The 16,177-nt window shown below is 34.9% G+C and overlaps 1 protein-coding gene across 1 annotated transcript; it reads right to left on the bottom strand.

Moving 5' to 3' along the window:
* Positions 1-440: 440 nt before the first annotated feature.
* Positions 441-6,114, bottom strand: LOC110942842. Its single transcript, XM_022184605.1, has 9 exons — positions 6,051-6,114; positions 5,393-5,644; positions 5,060-5,296; positions 4,516-4,939; positions 4,307-4,421; positions 3,478-4,264; positions 2,197-3,408; positions 1,458-2,101; positions 441-1,349 (listed from the first exon to the last, which is right to left on the bottom strand). Exons 1-9 carry the CDS (start codon positions 6,112-6,114, stop codon positions 441-443), a joined length of 4,644 nt encoding a protein of 1,547 aa, XP_022040297.1.
* Positions 6,115-16,177: the final 10,063 nt, after the last annotated feature.

Below are 16,177 nucleotides of genomic sequence, written 5' to 3'. Positions count from 1 at the left end.
TTGGACATGTAATCAGTGGTTATGATGTTATGTTTACTTTTGTTATGGAAATGTAGTAAGTGGTTAACCTTAAAGACATTTAGTTATATATCATGAAAAAAAACCATATTTTGGAATGTAAGTAATGTTGGTATCATCTATAAAAGGTTGTTGATTAATATGTGTATGTATATATATTAACATAATAAGTTATTGTTGTTTATATGTGAATCGGTTACTTTATATAATTTGAAAGTAATTAGTTTGTCGGACGGAGAAATATGGATCCTTGGAATAAAAGTTCATGTCCCAATATTATTACCAGAAATAACTATTGATTCAATAATACATAAGAATGTGAATATACTTTAATGCGTAAATACTTCGTTATAAGTTTCTTCGCATATAATAAAAAATGATACAAATAACGTGAAGAACAAAAAATGACAAAAATAAAAAAGTCACAATCCATTGAATATCTCTTTATATACAACATTGGTTGTTTTATTTGTAGGCCTGCCATCATTGTCAAGTATTAGTAACTTGATTCCATCTCGTCTTGTAACCCTGGATAAAGCTACGTACAATTGACCATGTGTGAAAACTGGTTGTCTTAGGTACAACCCAACCTTAGATAGCGACTGTCCCTGGCTTTTGTTAATCGTCATTGCAAAACATACAGTTATTGGAAATTGCCTCCTTTGAAATGCAAAAGGAATCTTTCGGTCCGAAGGTACCAAATTCATTCTAGGTATGAATGTCCGAGAACCAATATTACCACCAGAAATTATCTCAGCTTCAATAACACGACTGTAAAGTTTTGTGACCTTTAACCTTGTACCGTTACACAAACCATTTCGTTGGTCAATATTTCGCAACAACATTACTGGAACACCAACTTTAAGCACTAACCTATGATTTGGTAAACCAGACACTTTGAGACCATTGAGCACGTCGGGGGAGTATATTTTTTGCTGATCAACATTGCCATCTTCAGTAGGGCATAGACTGTCAGAACTAAGATACTCTTTTTCTTCACCAGGGAATACTGCCAACAATCTGTCGTTAATCTCGTGAACAACCTCATTCTTAGGCGCAAGTATAGCTCTTGTACTAAAGTAATTACGATCATTGTAATTCTCCAAAATTAACGGATAAACAAAATCAATCAGGCTAGAAATTGGATCAGATATGCTATCAATTAAAAGCTCAGGTGGTATTTCAATTATTGCTTCTCCATCATTGGAACCACCAACATTTCCCTCACCAACGTCCAACAACCATTTTGCAAAATTACTGATCTCTTCAACTTCAGATGATGGTCTTCCAACAGTTAACCTCATGTTTCTAGATAACGTCAACAACTTACACTTACTCCACAAATAAGAAAAACATAATGAGGCATTCACAATTTCTTAACGTCCACCGTTTGGAACAACAGGTAGTATTTGCCTAAAATCACCACCAAATACAATTACCTTTCCTCCAAATAAAACATCAGACCTGGATGGATTAGATATATTGAAAATGTCATGCATAGATCTATCCAAAGCCTCAAATGCATGTTTATGAACCATAGGAGCTTCATCCCATATAATGAGTTTGGTCTGCTGTAGTAATTTAGCTACATCATCGTCTGGTTTTATATGACAAACGGAATCCTCATTAAGATTCAAAGGTATATGAAACCTAGAATGAGCCGTTCTTCCTCCCTCCAACAGCAATGATGCAATTCCGCTAGATGCAACGTTTAATACAATCTCACCTTTTGACCTAATTGCAGCAGACAATGTTTTCCATAAAAACGTTTTACCGGTCCCGCCATAACCGTAAACAAAAAATACTCCTCCATTGTCTCCATGAACTGCGTTCATAATTTCTTCATATACTGCACGTTGTTCATCCGTTAACAAATTCACCTGACCTTGATAAACATTTTGTAACTCTGATCTGTCATAAGCAAGCTCTTCGTTAATCAATCGGCAGCGAAAGTTATCTAAAGATGAAGTATCCGGGTAAGGCATTGATAAAAATCTCCGAAGCGATGAATTATTCCGAGTTAAAAACTTCTCGATTTCGCATAAAACATAGTTCTTTAGTTGCTCATCAGGAATTGATAAACCTGTGATAAATGAAAACCACATATAAATTTAATGGTAAGTTTTTTGTAACTGTCACAAAAACATAATATGAAATTTATAATTTTAACTGAAACACGATGATACTTTGAGAATCTGTACAGAAAATCATCTGTCATATACTTCCATGTGCTTTCCCAGACAACTTCAGGTCTAGATAATGTGCTTGACAGTAACATGGTGGCGAATAAATTGCGAATATAACCTGCACTACCTGATATATTTGCTTCTTTGATGGCCTCAATGTACTCCGAGTCGTCATCCAACAAACCAAGCGCATAGCAAACATCTCTAAAAGTATCGTACACTCGACCATTAACTGTTTTAATATCATCAAACGATGTTGGTCCTTTAACTTTGTTAAGAAGAATTCTTAAATAGTACGCTTCACCGGTAGAAGGAGAAAGGGAATGAATTCTTCCAATTGTTTTTCCTTTTATTCTCGGAACCCATATACGCTTGTCAAGCTTCCACACATAAAAACGCGGAAACTGTACATATGTTAGTGTACGTGCAACATGGTCGTTAGGATCTTGATTACGTTGCATCCAAGCTAAAAACATTGATGAGTTCACAGATGGTTTGTTTAGCACTTGATTAATATCTTCATCAGGACCGAAACAAACTGTTTGTTGTCCAGGAAGATGGAAAGGAAGACGCATAACAGAAGGTCTCCTATAATTAACTTCATTAGAAAAAATCCTCCAAGAGGCTTCACACGCAGATATATACCTACAGTCATAATACTCTTTAATTTCATCATTTTCTGCTTGCTCGTTTTCATTATTGCTCGGAACCACAGCAACTGTTGCTCTATCAGGACCTTTATTAATATACTTGAACAAATACTTTATTGACGCCGCTTGGTTGCACCATTCAACGTTTATATGCGCCTGATATCTTTTCAAAAGCTTTTTGTTATAAGGTACAACACTTCTGTTGTCTAACTGAATTTTATTTTTTAAAACGAAGGAACCGTCATCTCTTCTTCTGTATAAGGGAAATCCGTTAGAATCCAAGGTTGAGTGATCTTGAAATTTCTTGGGAAAACCTTTTGAACATTTTCTATCAACCATACATGGAGAGCTCATTCTAGCATTACCACATGGACCGTGAATCATATGGTCTTTCACAAGCGTATATAGTTCCGGGTCTTGGTTTAAATCAGGGATTTCTGCAGAAATAAACTGATCAACATGGTCTACAGTTGGAAGTTTGTAATCATTCTCCATGAATAAGCACATATGCGCATGAGGCAATCCTCGCTTCTGAAACTCAATAGTGTAAACAACTACAAAAAAAATAAAAACCCTGTAATTATAATTAAGGTTATTTTTAAAAAGTAAATTTATAAACATACCAGCAGAAGCTTTTCCAAACAAATCACGGTCTTTCAAATCTTTACAAATTGAATCCAGCTTTATTTTAAAAATTCGAGATAAAATATCAGGCCTATCCTCCGGATTAAGATTTGTGTCCTTAAGAAACCTTTGAACCTCCGGCCATTTGGGATTGCAGGTAATGGTTATAAAAAAGTCTGGATAACCATACCATTTACAAATTGCCATTGCGTCAAGATAGTTTTGCATCATATATCGTGACCCGCCTGTAAAGGAAGATGGAAGGAAAATACGTTTTCCAACCTTAGACAAATCTTGTTGGCCGTTATATCTTAGTTTCCGGATATTCTCATATGTATCAGACCTGAGATCTTGTTGCTGAAATCTTATAAAGTTAAGTGGCTCGCTCTCAATCATCGTATAAGCATCAACCAAAAACTGTTGGAATAACCGTCGGGAATTTAGAATCAATGAAAACTGGTTACTACGATCTTGTACACGATACGCAAAAAACTCTCTCATTGTACAATTCGGACGTTTCTTGTTAGTAACATCAATGACACCCCTATGTGGTATGTCAATTCTGTAACCGTCGTCTCCATATGGGAACAAAATAGGATACTGAAGTACAAGATAGGAAGGATGCAATTCACTTATTCTTTTTAATGAACCTGTTTGTGTCTCGACAACGATATCTCTTTTCTCAAGTGCGTTATCGATATCTCCAACAATAAGAGCAGCAACCTCTGAGGAAGTAGGTAAGTTATAAGTCCGACCATCTTGTTCTCTTTTGCCAATTAGGCGAAGCTTTAAAGTGGTATTAGGATTTTGTTGGAATCAATCTCTAACCATCCTATAAATTTTCACAAGCACATTTTCGGCATCAAACATTGCTTTGATTTGTTGTATCAGCTTATTATCAGTTTCATCTGAAGTGGATGATGAGGAAACATTGTCTGAAGACCTGTTTCATCAAATTGAAATATTAAGTAAATATATACTTAAAATAAATGTTATTAATAAAATTAGTTCATGAATGGTACCTAAAAACTGATTGCCTGTTTGCCAACTCATTTTCAGTATCGTATATGTATAACTGACAAAATTTAGGCTTCCCTCCGTTTGGTGGCACAAGACTACCAATAGAATGGTAATTTTCACCACTAATTCTGTAGCAAAAAGGAGCATTACCAGTATTCACGGTTTGGTCAACCTTACCACCCATTGAGGTAAACGCGAACATAGAATTGTAACGTCGAATGTTCTTCAAAAAGTGCTTGCTTTCATTGTCATTGGACATGAATAGACTTTTATAATAAGGTGTCGCGGTTTTGTAATCCGGTAAGACAACTTTGGCATAACCACAACATAACATATGACATATTTTGCCACCCTCTTTTCTTCCGCTTCCTTTCTCTGCGTCCCATAACTTTGCATAACAAACTTCACAAGTAATAACTTGATCACCGTGATCCAAATAATCTGTTCAAACATACAACATTATTATAGTTATATATACAACATTCATTACAATAATAAGATATACGTATCTAAGACTTAGTATTTTTACAATATGTAGCACTACTTATCAACAAACCTAACCTGTAGAAACACCTTTATAAGGATCTCGTTCTACGGTTTCGTCTGTGGTCAAGTCGATCATTGGTATAGGAGACGAAATACGTGCTTTGGATACCAACTTACGTTTCCCAGATGATAGCCTTTGCAAATTACGGTTCAATGATGATGTGCAGGTGGTTGATGTGATGCCAGTTGAAATATTATTCCCAATATCGTTTTTTCTCGTTGTACGATTGCTGGTACTACAAATAATGTTACCTGCTACAATTGACAAAAAGCATATTAAAACTATAGATGCAAAACAATAAGAACATATTCCCATATATATAAACATTAAAATAAAGAAATACTTACTTGTTACAATATTTGAAGGACTTGGATTAACATTATTAGTCACCTCAGGAGTGGATTCAAAATTGTGAAAACCAATTCTGTTGACTATGTTATCAGATGTAACACACGGAGTGGAAGTGGAATTAATATTAGTGGAATCAATATTGAGGGATGACGATGTAGTTCCCACATTTGATTTCTTATTATCCAAGTATAATTTTCTTAATTTTCTTCTATGAGATGCCTCGTCTCGAGTAACAATTGGGAGGACAGCTATTATAAAATCGTAGACAAATTGAAAAAATTATAATGAACAAGCAATAACAAATCAAAATAGTTAGTTGTAGATAAGGAAAAAATAATTATCATTTTGTTAAAAAAATATATACTTAAAATAATACCATTCGTTATGCTTGATAAAGGTCTTCTGCCTCGTCGAACTTTAAAAAGACACAAAAAAAATGGAAGAATTAATAAAAAATTCTAGCGTAATAGTGAGCTAAGTAAGTAGGTCTAAAATAATATAAATGGACAATGAAATAATTAGTGCTATACCGTTAACAATGTCGGAGGATGTGTTTTCATTCCGGTGAACTGCGGATAAAAAAAATATACATCTCTATCTATATAATCAAATAACTAAGAAGGTAAAAAAACCGTAAAACTTTAAATAACTTACCATCCTGAGTGTTTTCTTTATCAATGTCATTGTATACGGAGACAATTTTTGGTCGTTTAGGCATTGCTATGAATTTAGAAAAAGAATTGTTAAATTACATAGTTGGTATGTTGGAACACATGTTAAGTAATATTTAATCAATAATCAATAAAGATTCATATAAACAATTTAACAAAACAATAAGGTGTTAATTGTGTACAATGGTCTATATTTTATACGGAGTGTTAAATCATAAAATTTATGTATTATATATGTATAAATATATAAATATAAAGATACATTATAATGACAGCGCACAACTTAAATGAATTATACTGTGCGAAAACAAATATTGTGAAAACAAAAATACATACAGATTCAAATAAAATGCTAAATGATTAAATAACACTAGATAAAAATACAAACTGAACAAACTAACCGAGTTGAAAGGTTGAATACCGAGGATGAAATAATCAAGGGAAAATGAGTGTTTTGATCAATTCTTATTGAATCATCCAATAACAAATGAAAGGGGGATATAGAAATCACAAATTGGAAGAAGTCTATAATAATATATAGAGATAGAATATAAAAAATATGGAAATATATTTATGTAATACGTTAATTTTAGAAGTTTTTAAATTGTTATATATGTTTCCATAAATGAATTTGCTTACCTTATATTAAAATTTTTTTTTAGGAAATTGAGATTTATAACATCTTTACAAATAAATAAAAGATATGAACTGTGTAAATATGAAGATTGTAACTACTTACTATAATAGACATATAAAACACTAACAAAATCTAAAAACTATTACAAAATAAGTCACATTAGTATCATTACAAAAGATCTAAATAAAGTCAACCATGGGAAAGGGCGCAAATTTTTCATGTTCATAAACACAACCAAAAAAGTTAATCTATTCAAAAGACTAACAAACAACTAACCAAACCATAGCTGTTTTAAACACACTTTATAGCAGTCTTCATTAGATTGAAGTTACACCGTTCAACACAATCTTCCTCTGTGAAGTTACATATGTGAAGTACAACATGTGTCCAAACTGCAACTGGTTATCATCCATAAATTTCCTCCATCCATCCACAGCGTAACGTAACGTACCACTGTTTAACTCTGTCTTTGTGTCATAAACTTCAACATCACCATTCAAGTTCTGGACAGATATAGGTTGCAATCTTTCAGACAGGCCGGCTCTATTAACAACCTCAACCGGAAGCCGCTAAATGCGTTGAAAATAACAAAAAACTATAAGCAAATATAAACAATTATAAAATTTTTAATTGTTGATCAGGTATAAAAGAAAAAGTACCAGCCTATATTCAGCTTTACGGCTAAAGTCGAAATATTCTGGATCAATGCAGATACGGGAAACTTTGTTTGCATTCCTTGAAACCTTCTTTGGATGCTACCCATTTTTAACAACAGTTAAGCATTTATTTGCCTTTGATAAGGAAAATAATGTATAATACAAACGGATATTAGTACACTTAAAATAAAATACATAAATTATTTAATACCTTGACAGTTTGATCAGATGTTGTATAACGTTTTCGGCCTTTGCATTGTTTGTTGAAATTCTCAACTGTGACGGATCGGTCGACAGAAAGTTTACCTTTTCCCTTTCCTTTGAGCTGTTGTGAAATAATAGAGTTAGCATATGAAGTATTTTACATCTTATATGTTTTTTAAATTTAAAGCAAAAATTTGTCAGCAACAAATTACATATACAAAATGTACTAATTTTTAAGAAAAAAAAAAGGAAAAAATACATCCAAGACTCACCTTCTAATTGATCTAATCAAGTTGGAGGTTATTTTTCAGACATAATAAAGTTGTTAAATTAATTGTACATTGCCATGTTTATTTAATTAATACTTGAATTGTAAACCAAAGAAATAAATAATGAAGTTCCAACAACTCGAATACAACTATTATGATGATTGAAACTATCCCATGGTATTACTAATAAGGCAAATTGATTAAACTATGTGTTTGTACAAACAAACAAACAAAAAAACTATAAAAGTAATAATATAGATGCAACCATTGGTTTATTATCAGTACTAATGTTCGTATGGGTTAATTGTAGGTTGAATTCAAAAAATTTAGTTATAATAGGCAATTGTCATAATAAATAAATTAATATAACAATATAATAGAGAGTGTAAACTTACATCTTGTGTTGTCGTGAAATGTAAACCATCACCTACTTTCAACGTCTCTTTAACATGAACATTCTTTGGTGTACTTGTCGGGACTGTTCCTGATGGACTTTTAACAGATGTGGGCTGGTTATCATCTACCTCTATGTCCTGAAAAAATCATATTAAAAAAAAGATTGAAAGAAGAATAAAAATGGATACAAAATATAATACCTAATAGATTCGAACCTTAAAAAGCGCTTTATCGTAATCGGCCCTAGAGATCTGAATTACATCATCATCATCATCATCATCATCATCAGATTCAACCTTCTTGCTCAACCTTATCTCAACCTCGTCTCGATACACCGTTAAATCAAACATAACATCATTAAGTTTTTCAAAAACCAATAAATCATCTTCCTGAACGCCAAGATCGTTGCAAAGTTGAGTCCAACCTTGTGAGAATACATAGTTTGAATTAACCTTACTTGTTGACACCGTCCACGGAGAACCCTAATAATTAACTTCATATGAGCCAACCATTACATCGTCTCCAAAACATTGTTGAACAAATGAATCTTCAATGATCTACATAATATGAAACATAACAAATTGAATGTTGACTATGTACGGTAGATTATAAAAAGTGAAATACATGTTAAATATAAAGTTTAAGGAAAATTAATTGAGATTACGTACCGTAAAACCCAATCTTAGATGACGATTAATCGTGAAATAAGATTGCTCACAGATGCCATTAACAAAAGATGAAAGATAGAGACCAAAATGGTTCATGGGACGAAATGTCAGGAGACAATCCTTCTGAAGTTTGAGATCTGAAACAACTGTTTCCCAGCCGTCAGTTAAGACTGGCATACGTTTTAATCGTTTCAACATTACGACCCAAATTTTCCCACTTGAGTGATATATACGCATCTTCCTATCGGCCCAATCCTCTCCGTAGAATTGAGTAACAAAGCTGATAGGTACATCCTGTATATATATTAATATTAATATTAACTATATTTAGTATTATAAGTTTCAAAGAACAAAATTATAAATTATATTACTCTAAAAGCGGAATTATCGATTACATAAAGAATACTTACTATACTCAATGAGGATGGGTTTAGAAGATACTTTACAAATGAGGGTGAGGTTCCAGCGTGAACAACATCCCAGACGTGAACTGCGTGAACTTATATAGACCGTTGATTAATATGATCTTGATAATCTTAGTTAGTGGCATGTTTGTAATTAATAGGTTACTTTTTATTATTTTAGTAAAAGCAAAAGGGTAATTCTGTAATTAGATTATTTGGTCATTTAATATACAGTTGCAAGATATTTGCCTAATTAAATATAAAATCCCGTGATTTTCTAGTATTTAGTTATGGGTATAATATCATTTAATCCCCTATTATAATTAAAAATCCTGTATCTCAATGTTTTCTAAATCTACCAGAGACAATATAATCAACATCGTATCTCTCTCCCTCACTTTTTATATTCTACGGCGACGACAAAGGTTCCAGCGAATCGGCGCCGGAGTTTCAATAATCGACGGGAAGTAAGCTTCGTCTTCAACAATCAAAGGTACATATTGAAATCCCTTATCTTTAATTGCTTCAAAAAGTAGTTGCATGTTAAGATCCTTTTATTATTCAACTAAGAACACTAATCGGAATTAGGGCATGAAAGTTTTGTTGTGACACTTGTGTAGTTACATATATGAGTTACGTTGGTATTAGTGTTAGTATGAGTTAGTAATTCTGAGTAAGATTACAGTAATTATGTTAATTGGAATTAGGGCTTGAAACTTTGAATCTGTTCATTCGAAGTAGGTCTTTGAACGTTTTAATGTTTTTCTGTTTTCTTAAAGATTGTAGGTCTGTTGGGTTGTTCAGGGTCCGGTGAGTTTAACAGTATATATAGACGATAAGTACACATGTGTATGTTGTTTACTTCGTGATGTACACCGGTGTACATAGTGTTTATATTGTTATATCTGTTTTGTTTGTTTATTTTGATGTCTACAAAGTTTTGTTAATCATAAATAGGGGTTTGTGCCATGTTTTTAAGTGATTTTAGGCTTGTCTGTTTGTTGAGTTATGTAGTAGTAAGATTTCATAGTTCACATGTGTGCTGGTTGCCCTAAATTGTGTAGTTATATGAATGTGTACACATTTGTAGGGTATGATATAAGATGAGTTGAGAAGCGATATGTTATGCCTATTATGTGCGTTGGTTCCTTATTATGATTAATTTCATTTGTGTTTACATTTGTAGGTTCGAAACTTAACAATGAGAAGACGTAAGTTTTAAATATTTTGAAAGATCCCACGAATAGAATGATTGAATATAGGTTGTAATAAATTTAATAGGAACCTATGTAACTTAATTTTGTAGGTGGAAAAAGCGAGAGGATAGCTCGTATTTTGGCGAGTAGATTTAGTAACACGATAGATTGCCCCATTGAATGTTCCGATGATGAAGAAACGGACAATATAGGTGAAAATGTGTTAAATTTATATATTCTATAATTTTATATAAATGTGTGTTTTGTATAAGTGATTAACATAATTTATTTTGAAAAAAAGCTCCGAAGATGTTAAAAGAAACCAGGGAGTATAAGAAACCGATGGCTTCTTCAAAGGATGTGGACGTACAATTTAAGAAAGATGATGGTAATATTGTGAACTAATGTGTTTATATTTTTCTATGGTTTTAAATTAAGGTTCTGTAAGTATGTTTTCTGTAATGTGCCCGTATGTGTAGATGATGGTAAAACTGACGATGGCCGTGGTGAAAGGCAGCCGGTGAAAAAGAGGGAACAACCGTGCGAACCGGGGGTGATTCACGGAAAAGGCAAGTAACAAAAATTATAAAACTTTAAATTGTAATGTAAAAACGCTGTAATGGTTAATGCAGCTTCATCCGGCGAGAGTCAGAAGCGATTTAAAAGTTTAAATGGGTGGCAGCGAGCGAAAAGGTTGTCGATGAAAAAGGGGAAAAACCCAAAAATGAGGCCCGTTCGTGTTCCGTTTTCTGATGTACCAGATGGTATATTATTTGTATTTCAATTTATAGTAACATCATCTATTGTGCTAGTGTGATTGCATTTGAATGAGTTTTAAATGATTGTGTTCAGTTGTTATCAAAGAAAGTTGACGTGATGTCGTGGTCACGCAAATTTAATCCCAATAACAACTATGTAAATAGTGGCAAGTGGGTATCGAACACAGGGAGTTTGTGGAAAATGTGCTATTTGCGATGCTTCTCTAAGTTAACTAAATTAAACTAATTGCAAGAAAAATAAAATTCACGAGTTGTTTGGATTTGATTGGTTTTAAAAAACTAAGATTACTTAACTAATTTGCAAAATGAAGATTTGAGGTTGTAAACAATTTGGAAATAAACGGCTATCTTTAGTATCCGGTTTGCTTCAACTTTTGTGTTAACATTCACTAGAAAGAACTACATAGACATAGTTCATGTATAACCAATTGCAGTGATGAAGGGGGACGAAGTACTCAGATTCCGAGAACGTGAGGTTATCACCCGATGATCAATCAATCCTTACCCAAACCTAACTATACCCATGATATCCCGATTGCCAACGGCACCAAGAACGTATGGTTTCTAATTAGTTTAATGCAAGAATCAACACGTTACTAACAAGCAATTATACACCATAACAATCAATTCAAACGAAGAGGAATTGTTATTCTAGAAATATAGATGAAAACACAAAAGTTTACCACAAACCTTCAACATAAGATAACCATTCAAATATCTAGCCACTCATGGCTTTAACACACATCATGACAAAATAGAAAGAAAACAATGTTCACAAGTTCCACCAACTAAGACAAGACAAGAATTTAGTGAAAGATTGTTCCAAGATGATTCTAGTGAAAAGATTATTCAAGAGATATGTTTCCTAGCTTCCAAGTGCCTTCAAATAGTCCCCCACTCGTTTTTTTCTCAAGTAGTAACCGACCAAGGATGATTAGTAACCATAACTTTCCATAAAAATGTCAGTTAATATGTAGGTTACAAAACAAGTGCAGTCGGCGCCGTAAGCTACGGCGCTCACCGTAGCTTACGGTGATCAATGCTCTCCGGGACTCAACTCAGCGCCGTAAGATACGGCAGGTGGCCGTAGCTTACGGTGAGCAGTGGTCTTCTACGCCTCCTAGCTCCTGTCTTACGGCGAACATTTTGGCAATTATTTGAGTACCGTAGCCTACGGCAAAGGCCGTAGGTTACGGCCCTGAGTGACTTTTTGCTCTCGTTTCCTTCATTTCCTTTGGTTCTCACGCATCTTGATCAAGCCAGCTTCTAGCGTCCATTCAAGCTTCCTAAAACTTTCATTTTGCACATTTTAACACCTGCATCAACATCATCTTGTGATTACCTAATTCTCGCAAATAACCGGATAAAATGTAGAATGTGCGTTATGTTAAGCCTTTTAAGGGTTGTCCTACGGACCACCCGTCACATCCCCACACTTACCCGTTGTTTGTCCCAAGCAACCACTTCAAAAACTATTTTTAGCCATAAGCGACCAATCGTGAAAACCAAACCAAAGTGCCATCCTTTTACTAGCTTTTTATCAAACCACAAGACACACCCCTCACAAACTCTCGGTGACAAGAAGAATTAGCAAATTATGCTAAACCACTCAATGCGTATATGTGTGCATGCGACAATAAGCTTGTATGAAAATCAAGTTGCCTCCTAATCAATATCTAACATGCTTTTGAATCAAAGAAACTTATGGGTTGTAACGGGGCTAGGTGCAAGGGTAGGAAAAGGAATATATATGTAGTAGCGAAGGACTTAACCCGGTCTTTTATTACACAATGAAATAAACAGACAAACAAACTTAACTTATATACAAGACGACTCAACATTACTTTTTTTTTTCTTTTCTTTTTTTTTTTCAAACATTCAACACAACATCGAACGTATCTACACACTACTAAAATAACTACTAACACTATAAGACCGGGTCAAGTCGGGTAAATTTTTAGGAAACTAGCTAAGGGGTAACAAATGATAGGCTTTAGGCACAAAATTGGGCAACTAAATGTCCAAACCCCCGCCCCTCTCGCAACCATGCTCATATATATAATTAATGAGGTCCAACCCCCCAAATCCCACACTCGCACTCACCTAGACGAGGCATCCTAGAAGTCCCCTATCATTTTCAAAAGCATGTTGACTCTAAGATTTAACAAGTATTCACACACAAGTTCTATTAACACACAACACACACCGCCACTCTAATAATGAAATATCAATAATAATCATGCGTGGCTCAATTCTCACCAAGAAAAGATTAGAAATGGGTGTCGGTGTGTCAAATGGAACAATATCAAGTTTTCAAATTTTTACACTTTCGCTTGAATTTGCAAAAATTTTTGGATTTCTCAAAAATTTCCCCCATCCCCACACTTGGGATACATTGTCCCAATGTATGGTTTTGAGGGAAAGATCGCTTTCACAAGAACATCCCCAATTGCTTATATTCTCAAACCCAAATTTTTTTTTTTTTTTTTTTTAGAAACACCACCAACTCTCACAACCCATCAACATATTAACACAAACACCACCCAACCTCCCAACCGCAACATAAACATAAACACATAGACATATATACAAAAATGTACAAAGGAGCGAAATACGACCTGGCTAGTAATACTTCGGCTGTGGAGGCCCAAAGATGGACGTCATCATATCCGTCCACTCACCAAAACCAAATGCTCCACCGCTACTACTGCTTCCTTGATCACTGCTTGGATTTGCTTGTTGATAACTCATGGCATGCGGGTCCACCCATTGAGAATGATGCAATGGCGGGGTGGGGTATGACACACTACCATCATATGGTGGCAATGTGGTGTAGTCCACAATGGGTGGATCTCCTACAACTGGCTGCCCCGCATGCCATTGGTCATGCATGCGTCTTTGACGATCATCCAAGTAACGGTTGTTCGTGTCTTCTTCACGGGCATATCTATGAGCACGGTTCCATTGCTCATTTCTATCGTAACTTCTTTTAATAGCCCTCTCCAAACTAGCACCCGTAAATGTTTGTTGATCAAATAGCACTTGATTTTGTTCACTCCAATTACCGAATGTGGGTGGTCGCCTTTGTTGAATGATTTGACCCATATCCCCCGAATGGGCCCAATACGGGTCATAAGCCTGTTGTGCATAATCAAATGCACTACCCACATAACCAGATTGTACGCCGGCTCCTTGAACCCCCGCTTGACCGATACCTCCTCCTTGAACATCTACCGTGAAAGTGTCTTCACGATAATCATCATCCCCACTCACTTCCTCATCCATTGATTCGGGTTGTTCTAACAATGAACCGGATGCCCAATCCGGCTTTGGTCCCCTTGGCGGTGCATCCTCCTCCGAATCCGGGTCACCAATCCGAGCCAATTTCCTCCTTTTTTGTTGTGCCGCATCCCCTTGGGAAGAACTTGCAATTCCCTTTCCTTTCCTAGACGCCATACCTACACACATTTACAACCAAGCAAACAATTCAAGTTAGTTATTTTTATCCCATCTTCCCCACACTTGCTTCATGTTATAGGTATAAATGTGCAAAAACCCAAAAATATTTATTTTTTCAAACAAAATTTTGGCATGATGTCCCCTAAAATCAGAATTTTTCCAACAAAATTTCATAAAACATCAACACATTTATACTAATAACAATCAATGGTTTACAAAGTTCTATCATCTATCTCATACAAGCAAGTGTGTAAGTAAAAACATAATGGAAACTTACAAACCTCAATGTAATTCAAAGAATGAACAGAAATTGCATACCTTGGTGTTGTAGAAGATGAGAATCACTAAAGCTTGAAGTTCACACAAAAACCCCCAAAAAGCCCCAAATTTCGGTATCTCCTAGGTCCAAATCCGACCCCAAAACAAAGGAAACTTCAAGATTCAAGACTAAATCTGAATTCCTTGTGAAATTTCACCCAAAATGGACCCAAGAATCATTAAAATCGGGCTAGATTTGAGTAAGATATGAAAGTGTGAAGTTAGGGTTCTTAAGGTTCTAGAGATAGAAGTGAAGAAGAAGAAGAATAAGAAAAGGTATGGTTGGGGATTAATGGAAGGATGTGTGGTTGGGGTTAATGGGGAGATTGTTTTTTTTTTTTTATTATTAATTTTCGGAATTTGTTTTTTTTTTTTTTTATATACAAACAGCGACACGAAACCCAGCCCCAAAATCCGTTCGGCGCCGTACGCTACGGCTCCATGCCGTAGCTTACGGTGACATCTGGGGAAATATGGTGTACCGTAAGACAGGGGCCACTTACCGTATGGCTTTATTTGTTGAATGGCCACCGTAAGCTACGGCCCCCCACCGTAGCTTACGGCGAGTACTGGGCTTAGGGGGGCCAACTTTTTCTTGAAATATTTTTTTTTTTTTTAAATTTCTACTTTTTATGTGTTTTTTATAATTTTAAGAAAAACTTAAAATATTACCCTACCCCCCGTTAAAAACCCGTGTTGTCCTCAACACTATGTTCGGGAAATTCATGAAAATTTCCCCACACTTGTTTCGAACACCGGTTTGAACGAGACTTATTCGAAATAAAATAAAATAAACTACACTAAATATTTACAAATTCCAAACCTGGGCCTCTTTCACGTTTCCTCATCATCCACTGGGCGTAAAATGTAGCCCACTTTATCTAGCTCAAGATTATTGATATCATTCCCTTCCAAGTACGGTTTGAGGCGATGCCCGTTAACCGTTTGTTGCTTGTTTGTTCGTTCGTCTTGAATATCAATATCTCCGAACCTTCCCACTCTTCGGACAACGTAAGGACCCATCCACTTACTTTTTAGTTTCCCCGCAAACAATTTCAACCTTGAATTATACAACCACACCTTCTGACCCACTTCAAAGTTCTTTTTCTTTATCTTCGCATCAT

The sequence above is a fragment of the Helianthus annuus genome, chromosome 5 (assembly GCF_002127325.2).
Source record: "Helianthus annuus cultivar XRQ/B chromosome 5, HanXRQr2.0-SUNRISE, whole genome shotgun sequence".
Lineage (NCBI taxonomy): Eukaryota > Viridiplantae > Streptophyta > Magnoliopsida > Asterales > Asteraceae > Helianthus > Helianthus annuus.
This window is presented reverse-complemented; position numbering and strand designations above follow the sequence as displayed.

Bases quoted from the DNA above. Each gene is read 5' to 3' on its own strand.
- LOC110942842 (XM_022184605.1), bottom strand. From the start codon at position 6,114: ATGCCTAAACGACCAAAAATTGTCTCCGTATACAATGACATTGATAAA. The intron at 5,645-6,050 runs GTAAGTTATTTA...ATTTTATAATAG, and splicing joins TAAAGAAAACACTCAGGATG to CTGTCCTCCCAATTGTTACT. The intron at 4,265-4,306 runs GTTAGAGATTGA...ACCACTTTAAAG, and splicing joins TTGTGAAAATTTATAGGATG to CTTCGCCTAATTGGCAAAAG.